A 20,155-nucleotide genomic window follows, 5' to 3' on the forward strand; every position below is an offset into this window, starting at 1 on the left:
GGTCAGGCTTTAAGCATTTTATTATGTGCAAATAAATGCAAATCCTTTAAATATAATGAAGCAACCATTTATCAACTGTAACATAAAAATTACATAAATTAACATTAGCTGCGTCAGCTCTAGGTCAAATGGTGTCTCCAAAGGATTCAGTTAAATGCGTGGAGGAAGTAAACTAGACGCTGTGCCTGCATAATAAAAGCAGTCAAACAAAAATAGTAAGACACAGCCGTGCTTTTTCATACAGTATAACAATAATGCCAGAATGTGTGAAATAATGCAGACTCACAGCACTCCAGTTGCCAGTGACCCAGTAGGCAGCATAGGTGACTTGTGTGGAGGTTTGGACAGATGTTGGCACTGGAAGTGGCCACAGAACAGGTGGAGGTGTTACCACAGCAGGTGTGGGTGATTCCATGTGCTGTACTGGTGTTGCACTATGTTCAGGAGGGGTTGCTGTGTTTGTTGGAAGCTGGTATGAAGGAACAGGACGACTGCTACTGCTGCTCCTCACCACTGGGGGAATGACTATCTCATTGTAGTCAAAATCAGCTAAATGAATGGCTGCAGCTTGGGATGTGGAATCTGTTCCAGTTCTCTCAGTGAAGGCAGGTTTTGTCAGTATCTGTTTCATTGTAGCTGGCAGGAAATCTGCTGGAGTAGGCTGAGAGGCTCCTTCCTGGTTTGTAGGAGGTATGATTTCTGTTCCAGTTACTGTGGTGGAGTCATCAGAGGCCTCTTGGTTACCTGAGATAAGCAGAACATAAATGGGGGGAGGAATGGATTTCTCAGAGGCAGGAAGTGAGGTTGTGCTGAGTTCAAGATCAGTATCCCATGAATACTGACTAGTGGCATACACTGTATCATAATTAGTCTGATCCAAGTCAGAATCCTCCAATGTGAAGGTAGTTGGAAATATTGTTGATTTACTTGTTGTCTGAGGTATTTCTGAAGCACTCTCTTCCAGCTGGACTTTAGTCTTAACCTGAATTATAGTTCCTGGTGTGGCAGAGCCTACAAGGCCTGGACTCTCTACATCTTCTTGGTCTGCCGAGATATCTGGACCTAGTGTACGTTTGTCTTTGTAACTGTACTCATAATCATCACGTTCCTCTGTCTCCTGAGCACTCACTGTTGTAGCAACAACAGTATTAATAGTGGTTTGATGTCCTGGATGGGGAGCAGCATGTTCTGGAGTCACAGTGACATCCTCAATATAATTTTCCTCCTCATTGACATTGTTTTCAACCTCCTCCCCATATTGCCCCCATTCCACATCATGTGTAGGCTCCTTTGTAGTGAAAACCAGACTAGGCATTGTGCTAATGTTTTCAGGCCACCACACACTGTCATGTATCTCTTTTAGTGTTTGAGAATGCTGTGTAGTAGACACAGGCAGAAGATAATCCTCAGAAAGAAAGTCATCCAAATTTTCTGAATTTGTTTGCATAGAGTCTTTTGTTGCTACATTTCCATTGTCCTTCTTATTGTCCAGATATGTGTTCAGTGGCTCTTCAGTTGTGTAGGTAGCAGCCTTCGAAATTGTAGAAATGGCTGAAGTAGCTGTGGGAGGTCTTGTAGTTTCCATGTAAGCTTTTTCTTTCACACTGTGGGTAGGCTTGGCATCCTGTGGAGGACTGAATCCTTGACTGTCCACTGAATCTATTCCATCACTCTCAAAGTCATCCGACAAGTCTTCATGGAAGTTGATAAAGTTATAGTCATAGTAAAAATCATCAACTTTAACGCTGTCTTTCAGAGAGTGATCAATGTTTTCAATGTTATTGTGGTAATGAAAATCTCCCTCAACAGTATTAAGATTATTAGGATTTCTTGGCTGGGATCTGGTGGTGCTGTATTTGGGAGGTGGTTTCACTTCAGGTATGGAGTTAATTTTGTTAAGCACTTCTTTGTTCGACCAGCCGCTTCCAGACCAGTCGTTACCGAAATTATCCACTACCTGTGGACAGTCCTGGATGTAGCACGTAGTGACAGCAAGGGGCTTCTTTTGGGGATCACAGTCAACACCTGTGTTTCTAGAGCAGGTTACATTACGGCGACGTACTCCACTTCCACAAGTCAGTGAACACTGCACGGAAGAAAAAACACAACATCAGATCATGATCATGCCAAACGTGTACTTTTAAAATTTCCCTGTGCCAAAATTAAGAAATACACTGCACAAGAACTAGAAGATAAGAACATTAATTACTGTTCTTATGATTATTAGATCATTTAACCTCATGTTTCACAGAAAGACCTTTTCGGAAAATGTGAAAGTAGCTGTAAGAATTTCTGGTGACATAAAGAATCATTTACATTTTCATTTCTTTTTGAAACAGCATCATTGCATACAAACCAGAACCTCATATTCCAATCCAGACTCACCTTTGACCAGCCGCCAGTGGTCCAGTCTGCTGGGCAGGGGATATGTGTGTTGCAGGAGGATAATGATTCAGGTTTGGGTATGTGTTCACATTCACTGGGCTCCAGGGCTTTCTGCTCTTCAACACTTACTGCCTGGATGCAGAGCACTGTCCTTTTAGTCAGACCTGACATCCCACAGCTCGCCGAGCATTTCTGCCACTCCCCGACCCACCATCTACACGCAGAGATACAAAAGAAGAAAAAACCTTTCCAATTTAATGGTACACTTGTGATAGAAAATAACAATATTTCACAACTGTGCAAATGCAGATGACTCACACATACAGATTTAGATGGCAGGGAGTACAGTTTTATCTCCATCCAGCTTACAAGGTCCATATTGTGTCTTCGGGGTGTCAATAGCAATGTTAAAGTTTTGCTTTACTAAAATGGTAAGATTTCTGGGTCAAAATGTTCAGCTCTTGACTCACATTTTCAGCTGTCCAGAGCAAAAACCAAACACAAATGAGTAACTATTCTTACTATACTTACTTTGTAAGAGGGTGATAGAGACACAGAGTGGAAAAGAGTGAGATCTTTTGCTAAAACAATTACACACAAATAATTACCTGTGAAACTACTGATTTCTAACAGGAATATATCTGATCTTCTGATGAAAACACAATATTGTTGCTGCTGTTCTGCATGCACAAAGCAATGTGTGCATGCATTGTTTTCTGGGAGTTCCTGTGTGTGGCTAAGTGTACTTGAAATAATACGTGAGAACAATAAATTATCAGTATATTGAATGGCTACAAAAAAGTGTCACAGAAAAACAATCTCTGTAGTGGAATTAGATCACTTTTCCACCCTATTTATAAGCTGTGGACATTAAGATTAGTCATTCTTTATTTTTTTGTCACTGGGTAATATTGATATTGATGCCCTATGTGATGATTTCAGCATCACAAATATTGTCCTTTTATTATTAATTGTAACATCCACAGGAAGAGTGGACAGTGGTTGAAGCTTAGTTCCTTTTGGTGCACCTACATCTGTAGCAACGGCATTTAGCTGTTTCACTACTGATAATATCACAAGTTAATAAGCTGCACTTTGGTGCAATAAAATGTGTGGGAGGAAAAACGTCTCAGAGAAGCAACCTGCCATCTGTGTCCAGTCAGATATTTTACCTTACCTGTCATCCCTCACAAAAACACGTCTAATCTGAAGATCTTATGCTTTCAAAATAACCATAATTTGTCATCAATTGCGGAAAACATACATACATATAATATATATATAAAATACAATCAAGGATTAGTGGTGCAAATATGGATTTTTTCTAGGGAGAAAACCAGTTTTATTCTTTTAAGAGCCCCTTTGTCCATGAGAGCTCCCCCTTGAAGTTCCATACAAACTACTCCTAGTAATGCTCCATCAACATGTTAAAAAAAAATAGCACATCATGACATGACTCAGGAGGCAGTTTTGATAAAGTGGAAGCACAGCAACAGCTACTTCAAGTTTTCGACTTTAAGAGACTACAATAATCTAATCAAATTTAAATTTTTTTTGGCCTGTGCTTGAGTCGTGAATACCTCTTTGACTGAGGCCGAGCGAATTAGAGACAGAGCGGCAGAACATGGCGGTGAAAGTTAGCGATTAAATATATTAGCACTTAGTTTCAGCCTGGCAGTAAATGTGCAGTGTAGGTTACTGTGTGTCCGTTAATAAAAGTCTGTAGTTTCCCCAACTGCTGAAAAGTGAAGGCGGTTACAGCGTGTTTTTGGCTGTTTATAAGTTGGTTAAATTAGTAACGAAGTAATATTACTTGGCTGTACGTCATTAGTACTACCTTAACCTTACCTACTTCTCAAGGGTTGAGAACATCAGGTACAAGCTTAAACTGGTGAACTGGTCTGTCCTGTACACATACAGCACATCCTGATAATTACTTTTCAATTTTCACAGAAAAAATTAGGGACCATGGAGCTGAGGAGAAGTAAATGCTAACTAGTCCTTTTAAGCTAATTAGGAGTTTCTTTTGGATTTCAATGCACAAATTAAATGCTTAGTAATTATCCAGAGATCCTGTATAGAAAAAAATGATGTATCAAGATGCATCGATACTCGTCTTTTAATCGCATCGCAGCCCTCTGATTCATAATCGAATCGAATCGTGAGGTGCCCAGAGATTCCCACCCCTATTTAATATTGTTGCAATTCATAGTTTTCAGTCACGTGACATGCGCGGCGACCTGGAGGGCAAAACAACAAACCAACATAGCGGCTCACACTGCGACTCTCCCGTAGAGATCGGCAAAAGCAATCAGATTTTATTTGGATCACCTTTTAACTTAAGAAAAAGAAAGACAAATGAACACAAACTGAAAGTGTCCCTGCCACCGCTCGACTGCGGTAATGTTTACTTTTACCTTCTGGGGAATCCCTCACCTAACACAGCCCAGGCTTGTCGCCTCGATTAACAAATCCGAAAGCACAATAACCATCCAGCATTTTGGCAACGCAAAAAGTAACAAACTCAAAGTAACATATTGCATATTGGTTGTCAGGCAGCGGAAAATAATGTATTTTTTGCCCTCCAACGGAGCGTTTTCATTGAAATGTGACATCACGTGAACACTATGAATTGACTTGGCTGACAGGCTGATAAAATCATAACTTACTCAATGCCTATTTAAGTAGTTAAAGGTGCAGCTGCAGGATTATTTTTTGTCATATCTGCAATGATACATTTTTCATCTTATTAGCTGTAGGCTGTCTTAAGATATGATAAAACAAGTAGAATGGCATCTGGGCTTGTATGTGCAGGTAGAAGTCCATCTATCTGACATATGGAGCAATCAAGGTGGTGCCGTTTGCAGACAGGTGAGTTATACAAGTTAAAAGAAATAGCAAAGTATGTACTCTTATGGACACTTCTATTTTTAGAAGTAAACAATTGTTTGTGGTTTTTTGTTTGTGTTTTTGCATTTTTCCCTGCTGTACAAAAATACTAAACCTGCAGCTCCATGAGTTATGTGACTGTGGGTTTGGTAGCTTAGATTATTTGCTTCAAAGCACACTACAAGGTGTTTGTCTGAGTGTGTGTCTGTGAATTCTGCTGGTGCCATTTTGTAAATCATGTCTGGGAGGTAAACTCACATGGCTGGACATGGGTCCTTGTTACAACTGGTTTGGTTATCATCAGGTCGAGTTAAGGGGTCACAGAAGTGCTCCTCCGCTATCCCAGTTGTCTTTTCCACACAGTGAACAATTTGCCTCTGAACACCTGGAATGCCAGTGAGAGGAGAGAAAAGCTTTTGTGACTGAGCAGCATACACACAAACACATACATGGTTCCCAGCTGCCTCTTAGTAATAAATAATAATAATAATACCCTAGTACCAGAGGGCACCTGGTAGGTCACTATTAGGTGACTATTCTGGTGAAACCAGAAATAACATTACTGAATACAGAAGGATACAATTCTATGTTATAATAAAAACAGGATCACCACACACTATTGTTACACATAAAACATAAAAAATGTGTTTTAATTATTTAAGTAATTATGAAATTATGAATTCACAGCACATGTTTAAAAGGGTTTTAGATCTAATTAAAACACTACTGCCAGTGGTAAAATAAAGATGTCAATTTAATGCAGGTTACTCTTAATTAACTCTTAATTAACTTAGTATAACATCACAAATCAATTTCCTTCCTTCCTTCCTTAGAAAAGACTAAAAAGACTAGGTTTCAGACAACATTATATAAAGCAGTACACAAAAGAACTTGTCTCCTAAGGCTGTGACAGATTTATCTCCTGTAATACCACTCTCAATCATTACTCGGCCCTCCTGAGGGGACATCCACCCCATCAGAGCAGGAGACACCTCTCACCTGTCCATGCCCTCTGCTCAGGGCCTGCTCAGGGCCACAATGTGTGTCTTATAGCTAATTTACACCTTCAAAGGCATCTTTTAAAAGACAAGACAGTTACGTTAGATTGAAAGCCAGATGGAGACAGAAAAGAATAAGGGAGGAAAAACACAAATAATGTTCTGTGGTAGATATTTTGCTTTAATGCAATTGTGGGTAAAACCCTGCTCCTGGCACATGTAAGCAGGACCAGTATTGTCTCTTGATGTGCTATCTTTTGAGCTTTTTCCTCTACAGTAGCAGTAGATATGGATACTAAAGCCAGTGTTTATAGATATAAGGTTAAAAAATCCATATTCTGCTCCAGTGGCACTTCTACACAATATACTGTACTAATTGCAATATGGACAAAATGTAAAAAACAATTTCCACCAACATTCACAGCCTTGGTGGTAGGAAAGAAGCACATATTAAACAACAGAGGACAAAACATCAAAACAGTTTGCCATGTCAGTGTATTTTACACTCTGCACAGAAAGGCAAAGATGTCAAGAACAAACACAAAATTTGTTATAGACGGGGGGATGGAGAGGAGAGATAACAAGGACTGTAAACTGATCTGGAGGTGAGACTTCAACAGAGTGAGATGAAAGTCAGATAATCTATAAAACCTAATGAACTGGACTAAAATAACATTCATACTCGACAGTTAGACATTTTTGTATTTGCTTGCTGTTTTCATCCAATTTTGTCTACATTATTATAAACTTGACCACATAATGTCACCTGTCCTGACTCTAGCTGTACAAATTAAACAGGTTTAAGATAATCCTTATGAGAATGAGACACAGCGATGGTATTAGAAAACAATTAGGCACCAATAACAGAGAAAAGAAGCAATTATGTAAAACAAAATAGTATCATGTTAATGAAATAATAATAACTCAAATATATTATTTCAGGGCCTGCCAATTATGCCTGTCCAGCAGTAAAACTGAGCATGTGTCCCTTCATTAACAAAGTACACATCAAAGACTTCAGTCCAGTGTGTGAAGCTTGATGCTTTTGCAAGCGTTAACATGATCAAATTCAGCACTTGTCTCAACTGTCAGGCTAGGCTATTGTCTTTGAAAGTCTTTTTAAAAGTTCTGAATTCTTTTTTATGCAATGTTAGTTTCTAAAAAGGTTTACTGTTCAGCCTCATGGGACAAGCTTTTAAATCACAGGCACGCAACCGGTTTCACTGTTTTCCTTTTATTCATATTGTAAAGCCCCACATAGATCTTCAAGGTCCATCACCCACATCAAATGTACTAGCTCTTCTGCTACATCAGTGAGATCACACTGAAGGACTCCTGAAGGAGTGTTAACGTGATAAATAGCTCAATATAGATTTGTTGACAGTCCAAACGAAATATGTCTTGTGTACTTCAATCCTTAAATGACTGACATCCTTTTTTCCACTCAGGAGTGTTTGTAATGTAGAGTCACCCACAGCATGAGCAACTGCATTAGAACATTATCTGATTCCATAATAAAAAAGGTAAAAGCCTGTGTAAATAAGACCCTACAAAGACAAGTGTTAAGAGCATCTACACCAAACACGAACACTGAACTTAAAATCATGCTGTATGTGTTGCTAAGGATGATGCTAAAGAAAAACTACTCTCAAGAATTTATTTTTATTTCCTTTTTGATCTTTTGGAAAAAGATTCAGATTCACTACACAATAACATGCTGGAATATGTTGAGAATTTTTAGAAACAGAAGTCAAGAGGGGTTTTTTTCTTTAGAAATTGAGTGGGAAAAGTTTAATGCCACTTTAAAATACTTAATTAAAAAGTGGTCTGTTGAGCTTCATCTTTCCTAGTTGGACAATGTATTACAAAATATTGCATAATTATGGCATTTCTGTGAATGTCTGTCACTCATTACAGTTGTGCCTTTTTGTCATATTGCAGCGCTAAGATCACAACTAGTCCTCAGATGTTTATTTTCAGAGCAACACCAAAGACCCAGTTTTTACCTAAAGAGCACCTCGTCTTCAGTGATCTCATTTTAATGAAACTCATATCTTGTTGCACTTCACCTCCAACCTTTGCGCCATACACACATGGCACAAGAATGTCAAGTAAAGGAAAATGATGATCAAGGCCAGGAAAATATACTACCAATATATCATATTAGCTTAGCATTGCAATTTGAGTATGCATTTCGGCCGCAATATCAAAAGGGTCCAATGTGTTCAAATAAAATTTAGCGAAGTCTGTTCTGTTTAAGTCTGTTTCTGAGGACTCCGGACAGGACATTCAAAACTAGTCAAAGATTTACTAACCAGCATCGCTGTCTCGTTTTCTATGTCTACCTACCAATCTGTCTACCGCAAAAATTAAACTGTTTCTCTTACCTGTTCCACAAGTAACACTGCATTCAGTCCATGAACCATATTTCCAGAAGAAAACCGACGCAGTGATGTTGCTGTCGTCTGAGACATTTCGACTGATTGTGTACTCATATCGCACTCCTGGATTGGTCTCCTGAAAGAGAAGCTGAAACACCCAAGACAATATCAAATAAATTCTGGAAAACATACAGAAAACTATCAGCCCCCTCTTGACAAAATACTCATAGGAACTAAGCAAATAATGCACAAACTAAAAATATCTTTTGCATATTTCTTTTTTTGTTGTTTCCACCACATCTGAGGAACTACGAAGAAAGGATTAAAAAGGGATGGCTTCATTTGAGATAGCATTTTTGCTTGCAGTAACAACACAGACTCGGGCAATTCTTGAAAGGGTGACATGAAGAGTTAGAAAAGTAGAGTCTACAAAGTGGTAATGATTCAAGTGTTTTGTGGTTATTTTTCTGCTTTAGTGTGTAACTGCGCTGTAACAATTAAGAAAAAGAGTTCCGTTTCTCTCACTAACCCTCAGTAGATGCATTTATGTGTCTCTTTACAGGCAGTAAGTAGTCTACATAGCTGTCATTTTCAACATCAGTAACATAAATATATGTACATCACAAGTCTATACAACTTCGTGACAGAGGAGTTTTTGGAGAGAAGGAAACATGGTCCGGGAAACAAAACAAGAACCACGTTTGTGATTGAAATGCAAGTAAACATCCTAGAGCAGTTCCTGGAAAAGTTCATGCAATCTTGCTGTATGCTTATGGATTAAGGCAAACAAACAAGAAATACTGTCACTATGATTTCCTCCATGTTAGCTGCACATTATACATCAAAATACGAAAGGTTTTGATTTGTTGACAACTATCAGTTTGAGTTACATTAGTTAGGTTCACTTTTCTGTTTTGTGTTGTCACCACATGTGCTTTATTGTTGTGTTGATAGAAATTCACCTCAGTCCGTTTTAGCATTGATTGGCATCACAAAGGGACAATATTCACTCAAAACATAAACAAAAAGGTATTAATCCTACCTGAATCCACAGTGGTTCCATGGTGGGCCCAGGAGACGTCAGGTTCTCCAGATGTCCTGTCCTCTCATAGGTGAATACTGTCCCAGCTGCTTTGTACTCTCCATTCCACTGGATCGTCCAGCCACCATTCAGAAAATACTTGCTGGGGTTGTCACTTCGTAGCGCCAAGAAATTCCCAGCTTCAGCCACCTCCTCAATGCGGATGTCCCAGGCTCCCTCTGGGATCAGTCCAATGTCTACATAGCCTAAAGGACATTACATTTTATGTAAGTGAAACTGAAACACAAATGCCACCTTGGAGTGCTTTAGCTTATGGTTACTTGCCAAAGGCAAGGGGGAAAAAGAGGTTTTGTTTAAATTGTCATCCATGTTTCCAGATTTGTTTGTAGTCACTTAACAGATGCTCATGTTTTCAGGTTAGCCAGTTTAACATGGCTTGTGCTGTCCATGATTTGGTGAATGGTGGTTAACTTACTGACCAAAACCATTTTTGAGGTGCTATACAACAACCACTCACTAATGACAAACAAGTATTTTTGTGGCCAGTGTTTTCTAAATGTGTCTACTGCGATTTTAATCAGTAGTTCCAACATAACGTTGTTCTTCTTGTGGCCAAAACAATGACATTCAAGATCTTTATGACCATATAAAAACGCTATGGTCCTTTTTCACAGCAGACATTTTGTATAATAATGTGGCAATTATAAAATGAATAATGGCTCTGTTCTATTCAAGAGTCCCAATGAGCCATGGCAGTGTGGTAGTGAGCTAATACCAGGGCTGCTTTCCATTCTAGTAATTATGCTTCTTCTCTTCCATCGCTCCAGCCATCCTCCGGCCTGTGACATGGACATCAATCGATGTCCTCCATCATCAAGGATGTTCCAGTCCCTTAAATGTGTCTCAGAGGAGACAAGAGTGAGGAGGCTCCCAGTGATGCTTAGAGCGAGGAACCACATGTGTATCCTATGCAAGCATATTTTGCCAGATGACAACCGCCCATCAATCTGAATCTTTATGATTAGTCAGCTGATCTGATGGGAGTATAAACAGATTGGATGAGCTATTAAAGAAACAGCTCTTAACAATGTCAGACTTGCTGCACATGTGGTCTGACTTACACAAACTAATTAGGCTATAGATTTTATTCATATATATATTAATTATTTTTATTGTTCCCTCACGTCTGTTCTGTTCTTTGAGAAATAAACCCATTTTGGTAACATTTTAATTTAAGTCCTCCTATTTATCATTTATAAACAGCATATGAACATCTCATACATTGTTTATAACACAACGTAATGTAGCTGTACGTACTTATTTATTGTATTTGTCAACAACTATACCTCCACCTGCAGGCATCCCTAAGTGGAGAGTGGTGTATAAACAGATCACGATATAGTAAAAAACAGTTCTAATATAAAATATGTCTTCAAATGAGAAGTATAATTGCTGACAAATACCGTACATTAATAAACACTTTAAAATGTCATTATAGTTGTGTACAACTATATTATATTGTGTTACAGGTTGTTATGGTTGCCGCTTGTTCACAGTCAGTTTGTGTTTAACCTGCGCTGTTTCAAAGTCAGCTGCGTGATTCCCCATATAGGACTGGTCCCACCGAAGCTGAGCACTCTCACTTCCTGGTTGCAGTTCACCAGCATTGATGATTGATGCAACTGTGGACGAGTTATTTCACTCCCGCAACTCCAATCAACACCAGCTGCAGTATAAATAGTTTGTGAACAGGCAGCTCAAGGCGGCTGTGATTCAGTGATCAGAATGCCTCACTACCAGGTCGAGTTACATGGTCTGTTCAGCAGGAGTGTTGATTCTGGGTTTACTGTTTCCTACCTTGACTGATGCCTGTGAGCGTGACAGCAATTTCAGATCATGGTAGTAGAGTTTGCTCCAGTGTAACTCTATGACTCACGTGCTGTGTTGTAAGTGCACCCAAGCCTTTGGACTCACTTTATCCTATCATCTGCTTTATTGTCTTTTTGTATGTTTGGCTTTGCACTGCTGTTTTGTGTTAGTATTTTTGCAGGCTTAGGATGCTCCTTTTGTGTTACCTTTTGTTTGGTTTCATTACCATTTTGTTTCTTTGAGCTAACGGCTAAACATATGTCTTTGTGTAAGACCCCTTTTTGTTATAATGAGTAATTGTTGTCTGACAGCATATAGCCTTAGTTCTGTACATTTGTTCAAACTCATCTTTTCGAATTAAACCATGTTATCACGTACCTAAATGATCTCATTTATCTCCATGTCCGTTTAGTTATCACATATTTTATGTTACTTTTCACCATAACGAGCCGGGTCGTAACACAGGTATAAACCATTTATTACAAGTTTGTATACTGCTTATGAGTGCTAAATAGAGGGACTTGATTTAATTGCCTTTTTATGTTATTTCTATCAGTCACATTCTGTGAGCCATAATTCATTTTATTTTTTACACCTGTGCTTTTCTGACCGTGATATGTCAAAACATCTTCTGTGAAAAGGCATATTGCTGAACCAAAATGAGTAAGAAACATACCAAGTCCTTCACTCTCCTCAAATGTTCTCCTCACAGTTGTACAGGTGGAGCCGTTACCATGACACACCCCACAGCGATCCTCTACAGCACTGGACTCAATAACATAGTCACAGCCTACATTCTGTAACACATGCAACAAAATACAGTCCACAATACATTATATTGAATAAACGTTGCAGTGTCTACACAACATATGAACAACAACAGATAACAAATATTATGCTGCGAATTGACCGAATATCTCTTATCATTTCCTTCTTGAAGGACTAAGATCAAAGCTTTGCCTCACCTGCTTTTGACATGTTCATATAAAGCAGGTAATGCGTGTGCAAATCTCAGAAATTCTTAATATTGTTCTGTCCTGCTTTATCATTACTGTCACAAACCATACTGTGCTGCTGCTCCCACCAACAGCAAAAGTATCAAAATATACTCAAAGTACCATTATGCAGAATGTCTCATTTCAGAATAATGTACAGTATATCACATGAAATGGATTATAATTATCAATGAGTGAATATGTCACTCGTGGGGCTAATTTTAGTTACTTTATGTACTGTACTTTTATGTTAACCTAACCATAATTTATATGTTGATTATATTGTTCATAACTAATTTAAAATGTGCAAATTTACTAGTAACTTAAGTTATCAAATAAATGTAGTTAAATAAAAAGTACAATATTTAAATCTGAACTCCCCTTGTCTTTCCAAAAAGGACCACAATGGAAATAAGCTTTTTGGTTTTATTGTGTATTTATCTCTTTGATGGTTTTTGTAGGGCAACTCTTGTTAAAGGTGCCACTTTAAATTTACAATCAATAAAGAGGTTCAATCAATCAATCAATCAATCAATCAATCAATCAATCAATCAATCAATCAACTGTAGGAGTAGAATAGAAGTATAAAGTAGCAGAAAACAGGAACACTCAAGTAAAGTGCAAGTACATTAAAATTGTACTTAGGTACAGTACTTGAGTAAATGTACTTAGTTACTTTCCACCACAAGAACTCAAAAGGATTGACAAGACTGAGACTATACTTAACTAAATCTATACTATTATTGTTTCCTAAACATTTTTCTTAGGTCTGTATTTTTAAGGATGATCAACTGAGAAACCCAGAAGTTCTTCAAAGCACATAATGGTGCAGTGTAAGGCAGAAAACATGTGGGTGTCTGACAAAAATGTCACAAAATGTCATGAAATCAATGCCCAAAGTCTGTGATTGTTGTCCACTCAGTATCCAAACAGTATCTATATCAGTGACTGGCATTTTGGCCCAGGGTGATATGCAAGAGCAGAGAGATAACAGCCATGATGTTTTTCTATCAAGCTCATTTTCATGCAGAATGTCAAATGTACAACACTTGCCTGCAGAGAAAACAAGGTGAGGGTCAACTAAATATACTGCAGGACTAACGAAGCAATAATGCAATGAAAAGAAACAGAAATACAAGAAAGGAATAATCAATGAATCTTGTTTTGAAACAAATCAAAACTGAAGAGGAGACAACAGAATATTAATTATTCTTCATAGAACATGTGGAATAGTAGGTACAGTGTTGATACCTTACAGATGCCATTGATGCACATATCTCTGCTTTTGTCGCCTTTGTAGCACGGTGTCCCATCAGTGACAGCATCCCGCATCTTATCAGAGAAATGTTCATTCAATGGACGGCAGTGCAGTTCACAAGGGCTGACTGAAAGAGTTATAAGGCAAAAAAGACACAAAGTTGTGATAACGATGACTACTGTACAAAACCAACCAAAGGTGCTCTTTTTAAGTTTGCCTAAACACTGTCACTGCCTGAATCAAGTGTAACCTGCTCACCTGTGTTGATGACTGCTTCCCACTTGTAGAACTTGCCCTTGTATGATATGGTGTTGAAGTGGCTACACTGGATGTCTCTGAAGGAGGGCAGGTCTTGAGGACATGGTGTGGTGTTACAGATCTTGTACCTCCGTCGCTCTCCAAGACAATACTTCCCTCTGAACTTAGGACTGCAGGACGGTGAAAGATGTTATTTCAGTGCTGATCACTGACTTATGATCAAAACGATTTTGTTTTCAAGATCTACTGATTTCATATTTCAGCTGAGGATGATGAAGTGCCTTTCTGTGTGGAGTTTGCATGTTTTCTCTCAGTGCTCCGGTGTCCTCCCACAAATCAAAGACACGAACATGCAGTTAGATTAATTGGCAACTCTACATTGACTGTAGGTGTGAATGTGAGCATAAAATGGTTGTCTGTCTCTATGTGTCAGTCCGGTGACTGACTGGCGACCAGTCCAGGATGTACCCTCCACTTGCTGCCTCTAAAATGTTTGGAAACATATACAATGATTCTGTGATATTCGTGTTTTTATTAATAATATCAGCCATATCGTTAGGGCTCCACACTGTAGATTATGTAATAGCTTCTACTGGCAAGCTACAGGTAGATGAAATGTGTAATTTAAGTTACTGCCTTATGATCCTTTCGTTATCCATATATCTATTATTATCTGTTCATGTATTTACCAAAATAGGTTGTTCTCTCCATGTTTATTCAAAGAGACTATATTACATATTACAGACTGAAAAATAACCTTTACCCATGCCTCTACAAATTATATCATGTTTATCAGGTATTAGAGGATACACTGGTATGGGTGAAATTTGGGCAGAAACTGTTAATAAGACATTTTTCTTCTTGTCCAGAGAAGGTCAAATTCAGTTTCAGGGTTGGCCATTCTATGTGTGCTTTGCTCATTTAATTAGCTCATAAATATGTATTACTCTTCCCACATAAAGGATTACAGTATTTATTTAAATGTATAACAAAATTGTAATAACAAGAAAACTTACGTATGGATTTTGAAGTGTTTTTTGCTGAAATGTAAAACTTACGCTGGGTTATCACAGTCTCTGTGGGCACTCAGGACTCCAGCACCACACGTCCTGGAACAGGCCGACCAAGCGCTCCACGATGCCCAGCCACCATTTACACTCTGTGGCTGATAACCAGCTGCTACACACTCTCCACTGAAACACCACTGGTAAAAAACAAACGTTGCCTTATATAGCTGTGGCATCATCCACTTTAAGGCTTACATGTACCGTGATGCCGGGAATACGGACAACACAGTTTGCACTCATTCTGACCCTCTATTAATCGGTAAATCACTGCATGTATACGTCAACTTCATTTTTTTACTTTCTGTTATTTTAATTGTAGTTGGGTGGTCTTCTGCACATTGGCATAGTAATTTTTGTGTTTCCTGCAGTGTTATATGGTGGAAGTGGGCCAACTCAAATGAAACAAATCCACCCCTTTTAACATAAAAAAATGACATAAAACATTTACTTTCAGGGGAACGAGGGGAGGTGCTCTTACACACAACAAATGCCAACTATTTAATGAGTGTGACTTTGGTTTTTGAATTGCCATTTACTAAATTAGAAATTAGATGAGATGCATCGGGTCAGGCTACGGGTGACTTACTATCCAACCCCAGCTAAACAATTTCCTAGGGGAAACCCAGAACACCGTTAACTAATTACTTTGCCAGAAAAAAAACTTTACTTTGCTTAAATTCATTTCATTTGTGCATTGAGGCGTTACCCTAAAGCATTTCATTCTGCCACCTTGCGGAAAAGTGTGTGTGGGTTGGTGTAGTTTCCCTTACACCACCCTCATGCCACAATCATTATTTTTCAGTATTACTTATTTTAATATTAAAGAACATTGTTGGTGTAATTGAATTATTTAGTCCTATCTTCACATAGATGACTTTTAAATTGAGCAAAATGGTCACACAACAGTCCTAAACAAATATACTGTATTAGCTATGTGGGGGTGGTCAAAGCCATATTCTGCTTCCGCTGCTTCTGCTTCCAAATGTCTTTGGCAAACCCTGTTTCCACATGTTGACTCCTATAATCTCAGTCACACAAAACTTGCAAAAATAAATACTGCAAACTTTTATAAATCGAACACCAATGGTTGTTAACAACAAAATCAACATTCTCATCACAATCCCAATGCTCATGAAATGGAAGACTCACCTTGTCCTCACCACAACTAGTCCCATCCACAGCCCCGTCTAGCTTTGAGTGGCAGGTTGTTCCCACAGTGCACCACAGTGTGCTGCATACATTCTAGGAAGGTAGAAAGAGACAAATTACTTCTGCAACCTGTTTGCCTTTCAAACACGCTGTTGTTTACTATTCATTTAATTTCACAAGGTTTTCCGACTACACATGAAGAGATTCTGTATAAAAACAATCTATGCCTTTTTCCAGTTGATAAGAAATAAAAAGCCTTAAGTATTGCATTTTACATCTATATTTGTCTCATTTTCTCATCTGTTGATACAGGTTTTCCCCACAGGTTTACTTAAAGTATCTGTCTGAATAAATTGCCTGAATTCAGCAGTTCCATAGGAGTTCAAGTACAAAAAGATGTTATTAATACTGATAGCATACCCCTACTCACAAAGCCTACTGTTTCTTCTTGCTCTGTGTGATAAGACGTGTTATCGCTTCACATACAGCAGATCAGATAAGGATCACCAGTGAACAACATCCCCATCTCCCAGAAGATCATCGCTGTATGAATGTCCTATAGGAAGTGAAAGCTTTGGGCAATATGTACTGAATTCTAATGTTTCATCCTGGTATCCAGTAGCACAACAGTAATACATTGTGTGTAAATTGTGCACTTAAAACCCCTCAAATTTTAAATTTAGGCTTAAAAGCAGCATTTACACATTTTAAAATATATACTTTCTCACAGAGTTAATTATATGAGAAAATCAACACCACTCTCTTATCTGTACGTTAAATATTAAACTAGAAGCCAACCAGCTTAGCATAGACTGCAAACAGGAGAAACAGCTAGCCTGGCTTTGTCCAAAGGTTAAAAAAAATCCCTCTACCAGCACCTGTGCAGCTCACTGATAAACACATTATAGCTCGTTTATTTGATCTGTACAAAAACCACAAGTGTAAAAGCAACATGTTGTGGTTTTCTGAGGGGTTATGTGCCGGACTGCTTCTTGGCTGACCACTGTAACTTCCTGTCATCAGGCAGCCAGAGCCTGGCCAATATATTGTCCACCACATAACCCCTATAAACTGTACCATGATGTTTTTAAACTTTGGTTACAGCAACCTTTCGAACTACTTTTTCAAAATGTTTCTGCAAAACGAAACAGCACAACAGATATTGTTAGCGGGGTTTTTTTTTTCTTAATGTAAACTCTACATATAGTGGTCATGATAGCTTAGCACTGTGCAACTCAAGAAAACACGTTCAGACACACATTCACTGATTTGACAACACATTTGCAGCATAAAGAAATGCGCTGCAAATTCAGACAACGCAATTTTGATCTTGCAGCACTTTTCTGCATTTGCTTGTGTTTTGTTGCATTGGCAGCACATTTGGTTATGCTGCACATGTGTTGTCGAATTGGTGAAGATGTGTTCTGTTTTGTCTATTTGAATGTGTTTTATTTAGTTGCAGTGCTCTGTGCTCTCAGTGCCACCGTCAATATCAGCTCATGCTTTTGCAATAATAATGAATTAAAAGATCAATAAGGAGATGTTTATTTTCTACAGTGGTCAAATCTGTGTGTGTGTGAAGACTGATAACACTAAAAGGTCAAATATACTGTTTACAAAGAGGTTCCCTGGCTGATTGGTGCAATTGTCTAGGCCCATTCTTGTTGGTGCTGCTTGACATTTGTGATGAATGTGTGGAGGAAATTTTGTATTTCGGCCAAAATCGTCATACTGTAGATTAGGATGATTTTTGAGATGCAAACGATTTCAGCATTTGAACTTTCAGAATGTAATAATTAATGGTGTGAGCAATATTGAGCTTCTCTTCAAGTAATAATCTGCAACATAGAGACAAAAGCTGGCAAAGACTTACAGCATAGGTTCTCAATGTAGAGATAAAAATAAAAAGTTCATGGTGACTGAACATTACACTCACAGGAATTCTGAAAGACTGGTGCTTCTGAAAACAGATCTGTAGAGCTCACAATCTGGAACTGATTCTCTCTGCATTCAACATGGCTAGCTAAGCCACCCCTGTCAGGGGATCTCCTGCTAAAACAAACATTCAATATCCAAAGAAGGTTAAAGTCAAGGGCAAATGGAGTTGGTACTAGAAGACATTTCGTCCCTCATCCAAGAGACTTCTTCAGTTCTGAAATGACCAGTAGGGAAACTCAGCTATTTAACGACAGTCGTTATGGTCGTTAAAACCACCCGTGGCCAAGTCTGAACGACAATCATTGGAATCTTCACCTGAGGCCAAGAGGTAATGCTTTCCTAGTTTCCTGGGAAGTGATGAAAGGAAAGCATTGTAAGTGGGGGATAAGTGGTGGTGTAGATTTTTAAATCTGGGTTTACAGGAAACCCACACACACAGACCGATACTTTTTCGATTCCCACCACCCACTGGAACATAAGCTAGGGGTCATTAGAAGCCTGCACCCCAGTGGACAACATACCAACAAGTGCACAAGCCAGAGAGAATAAACAGAACCACCTGAAGGGGGCACTTACAGCTACAAAATCCATCAAGAAGACCAACACTACAGCGGATGAGGAAAAGAAGGTCGAACTCAACAACATTGTGATATATGTCTGGAGTGTCAGAGAAACTCAGGAGGATTTTCAACAAATGCCACATCCCTGTGTTTTTTAAAACCAAGAATACGCTAAGACAGATACTGGTACACCCCAAAGACTGCACACCCAAACACAAGAAAAGCAATCTAGTTTATGTGGTCCATTGCAGTGAGGAACTTGTCACAAGTTCGCAAACTGCTACCACAGACATCACTGTAAACACATATTGATTGCACTTTTTTGTTTTGATTGCACTTTTTGTTAACTTTTACTTCCTTCCCTAGGTATTTATCCCATTGATGTGGCATATCTGGCATCAAGACGACAGTAGCAGATCTTTTAAGTCCTGTAATTTGTGAGGTGGGGCCTCCATGGATTGGATTTGTCCAGCACATCCCACAGAGGCGTGATTGGACTGAGATCTGGGGAATTTGGAGGCCAAGTCAACACAGTGACTGTTGTATTCCTCAAACTAGTCCTGAACCATTTTTGCTTTGTGTCAGGGTGCTGAAAGAGGCCACTGCCATCAAGTAATACCGCTTCCATGAAAAGGTGTACATGGTCTACAACGAATCTTAGGTAGGTGGTAGGTGTCAAAGTAACATCCCTGTGTATGGCAGGACCCAAGGTTTCCCAACAGAACATTGCCCAAAGCATCTCACTGCCTCACTGCGGCTACGCAGCCCTATATGTAATAAATTGTGATGCACTGTGTGTTCTGGCAGCTTTCTTTCAGAACCAGAAGTAACTTTTTCAGCAATATGACCTACAGTAGCTCGTCTGCTGGATCAGACCCCACGGCCCAGCCTTTGCTCCCCATGTGCATCAATGATCCTTGGCTGCTCGTGACCCTGTCGTCGGTTCACCACTTTTTCTTCCTTGGACCACTGTTGATAGGTACTGACCACTGCAGACCGGGAACACCCCAAAAGAGCTGCGGTTTTGGAGATGCTCTATAGTCTAGCCATCAAAATTTGGCCCTTGTCAAAGTCACTCAAATCCTTACGCTTGCCAATTTTTCCTGCTTCTAACACATCAACCTTGAGGATAAAATGTTCACTTGCTGCTTAATGTATCCCACCCACTGACAGGTGTCACGGTAACGAGATAATCAGTGTTATTCACCTGTCAGTGGTTATTATGTTATGACTGATCGGTATACAATCTACTGCAGATCATTACACCATGATGTCTTTTAGGTTATGTCTGCATAGCCTATACAATTCTTGCTGTTTCAAAATTCTACATAAAATATTTTTATGTTTTACGTTAAATGTAGTGTTA

The 20,155-nt window shown here is 38.9% G+C and overlaps 1 protein-coding gene across 2 annotated transcripts in view; it reads right to left on the reverse strand.

The window, feature by feature from the left end:
- LOC119890065 (A disintegrin and metalloproteinase with thrombospondin motifs 7) overlaps positions 1-20,155 on the reverse strand; it is an 86,142-nt gene that overhangs the window by 16,812 nt on the left and 49,175 nt on the right. For both annotated transcript variants that reach the window (XM_038701090.1, XM_038701091.1), the window contains exons 10-19: positions 16,292-16,384; positions 15,134-15,279; positions 14,076-14,245; positions 13,811-13,944; positions 12,241-12,361; positions 9,696-9,940; positions 8,660-8,801; positions 5,533-5,659; positions 2,386-2,599; positions 287-2,086 (exon numbers count right to left, since the gene is read on the reverse strand). In XM_038701090.1, coding sequence (XP_038557018.1) covers positions 287-2,086; positions 2,386-2,599; positions 5,533-5,659; positions 8,660-8,801; positions 9,696-9,940; positions 12,241-12,361; positions 13,811-13,944; positions 14,076-14,245; positions 15,134-15,279; positions 16,292-16,384 — 3,192 coding nt within the window. The remainder of the gene's footprint in view (positions 1-286; positions 2,087-2,385; positions 2,600-5,532; positions 5,660-8,659; positions 8,802-9,695; positions 9,941-12,240; positions 12,362-13,810; positions 13,945-14,075; positions 14,246-15,133; positions 15,280-16,291; positions 16,385-20,155) is intronic.

The sequence above is a fragment of the Micropterus salmoides genome, unplaced genomic scaffold (assembly GCF_014851395.1).
Source record: "Micropterus salmoides isolate LMB-PRFRI ecotype aquatic unplaced genomic scaffold, ASM1485139v1 Ms_hic_scaffold_6, whole genome shotgun sequence".
In the NCBI taxonomy this organism is placed as follows: domain Eukaryota; kingdom Metazoa; phylum Chordata; class Actinopteri; order Centrarchiformes; family Centrarchidae; genus Micropterus; species Micropterus salmoides.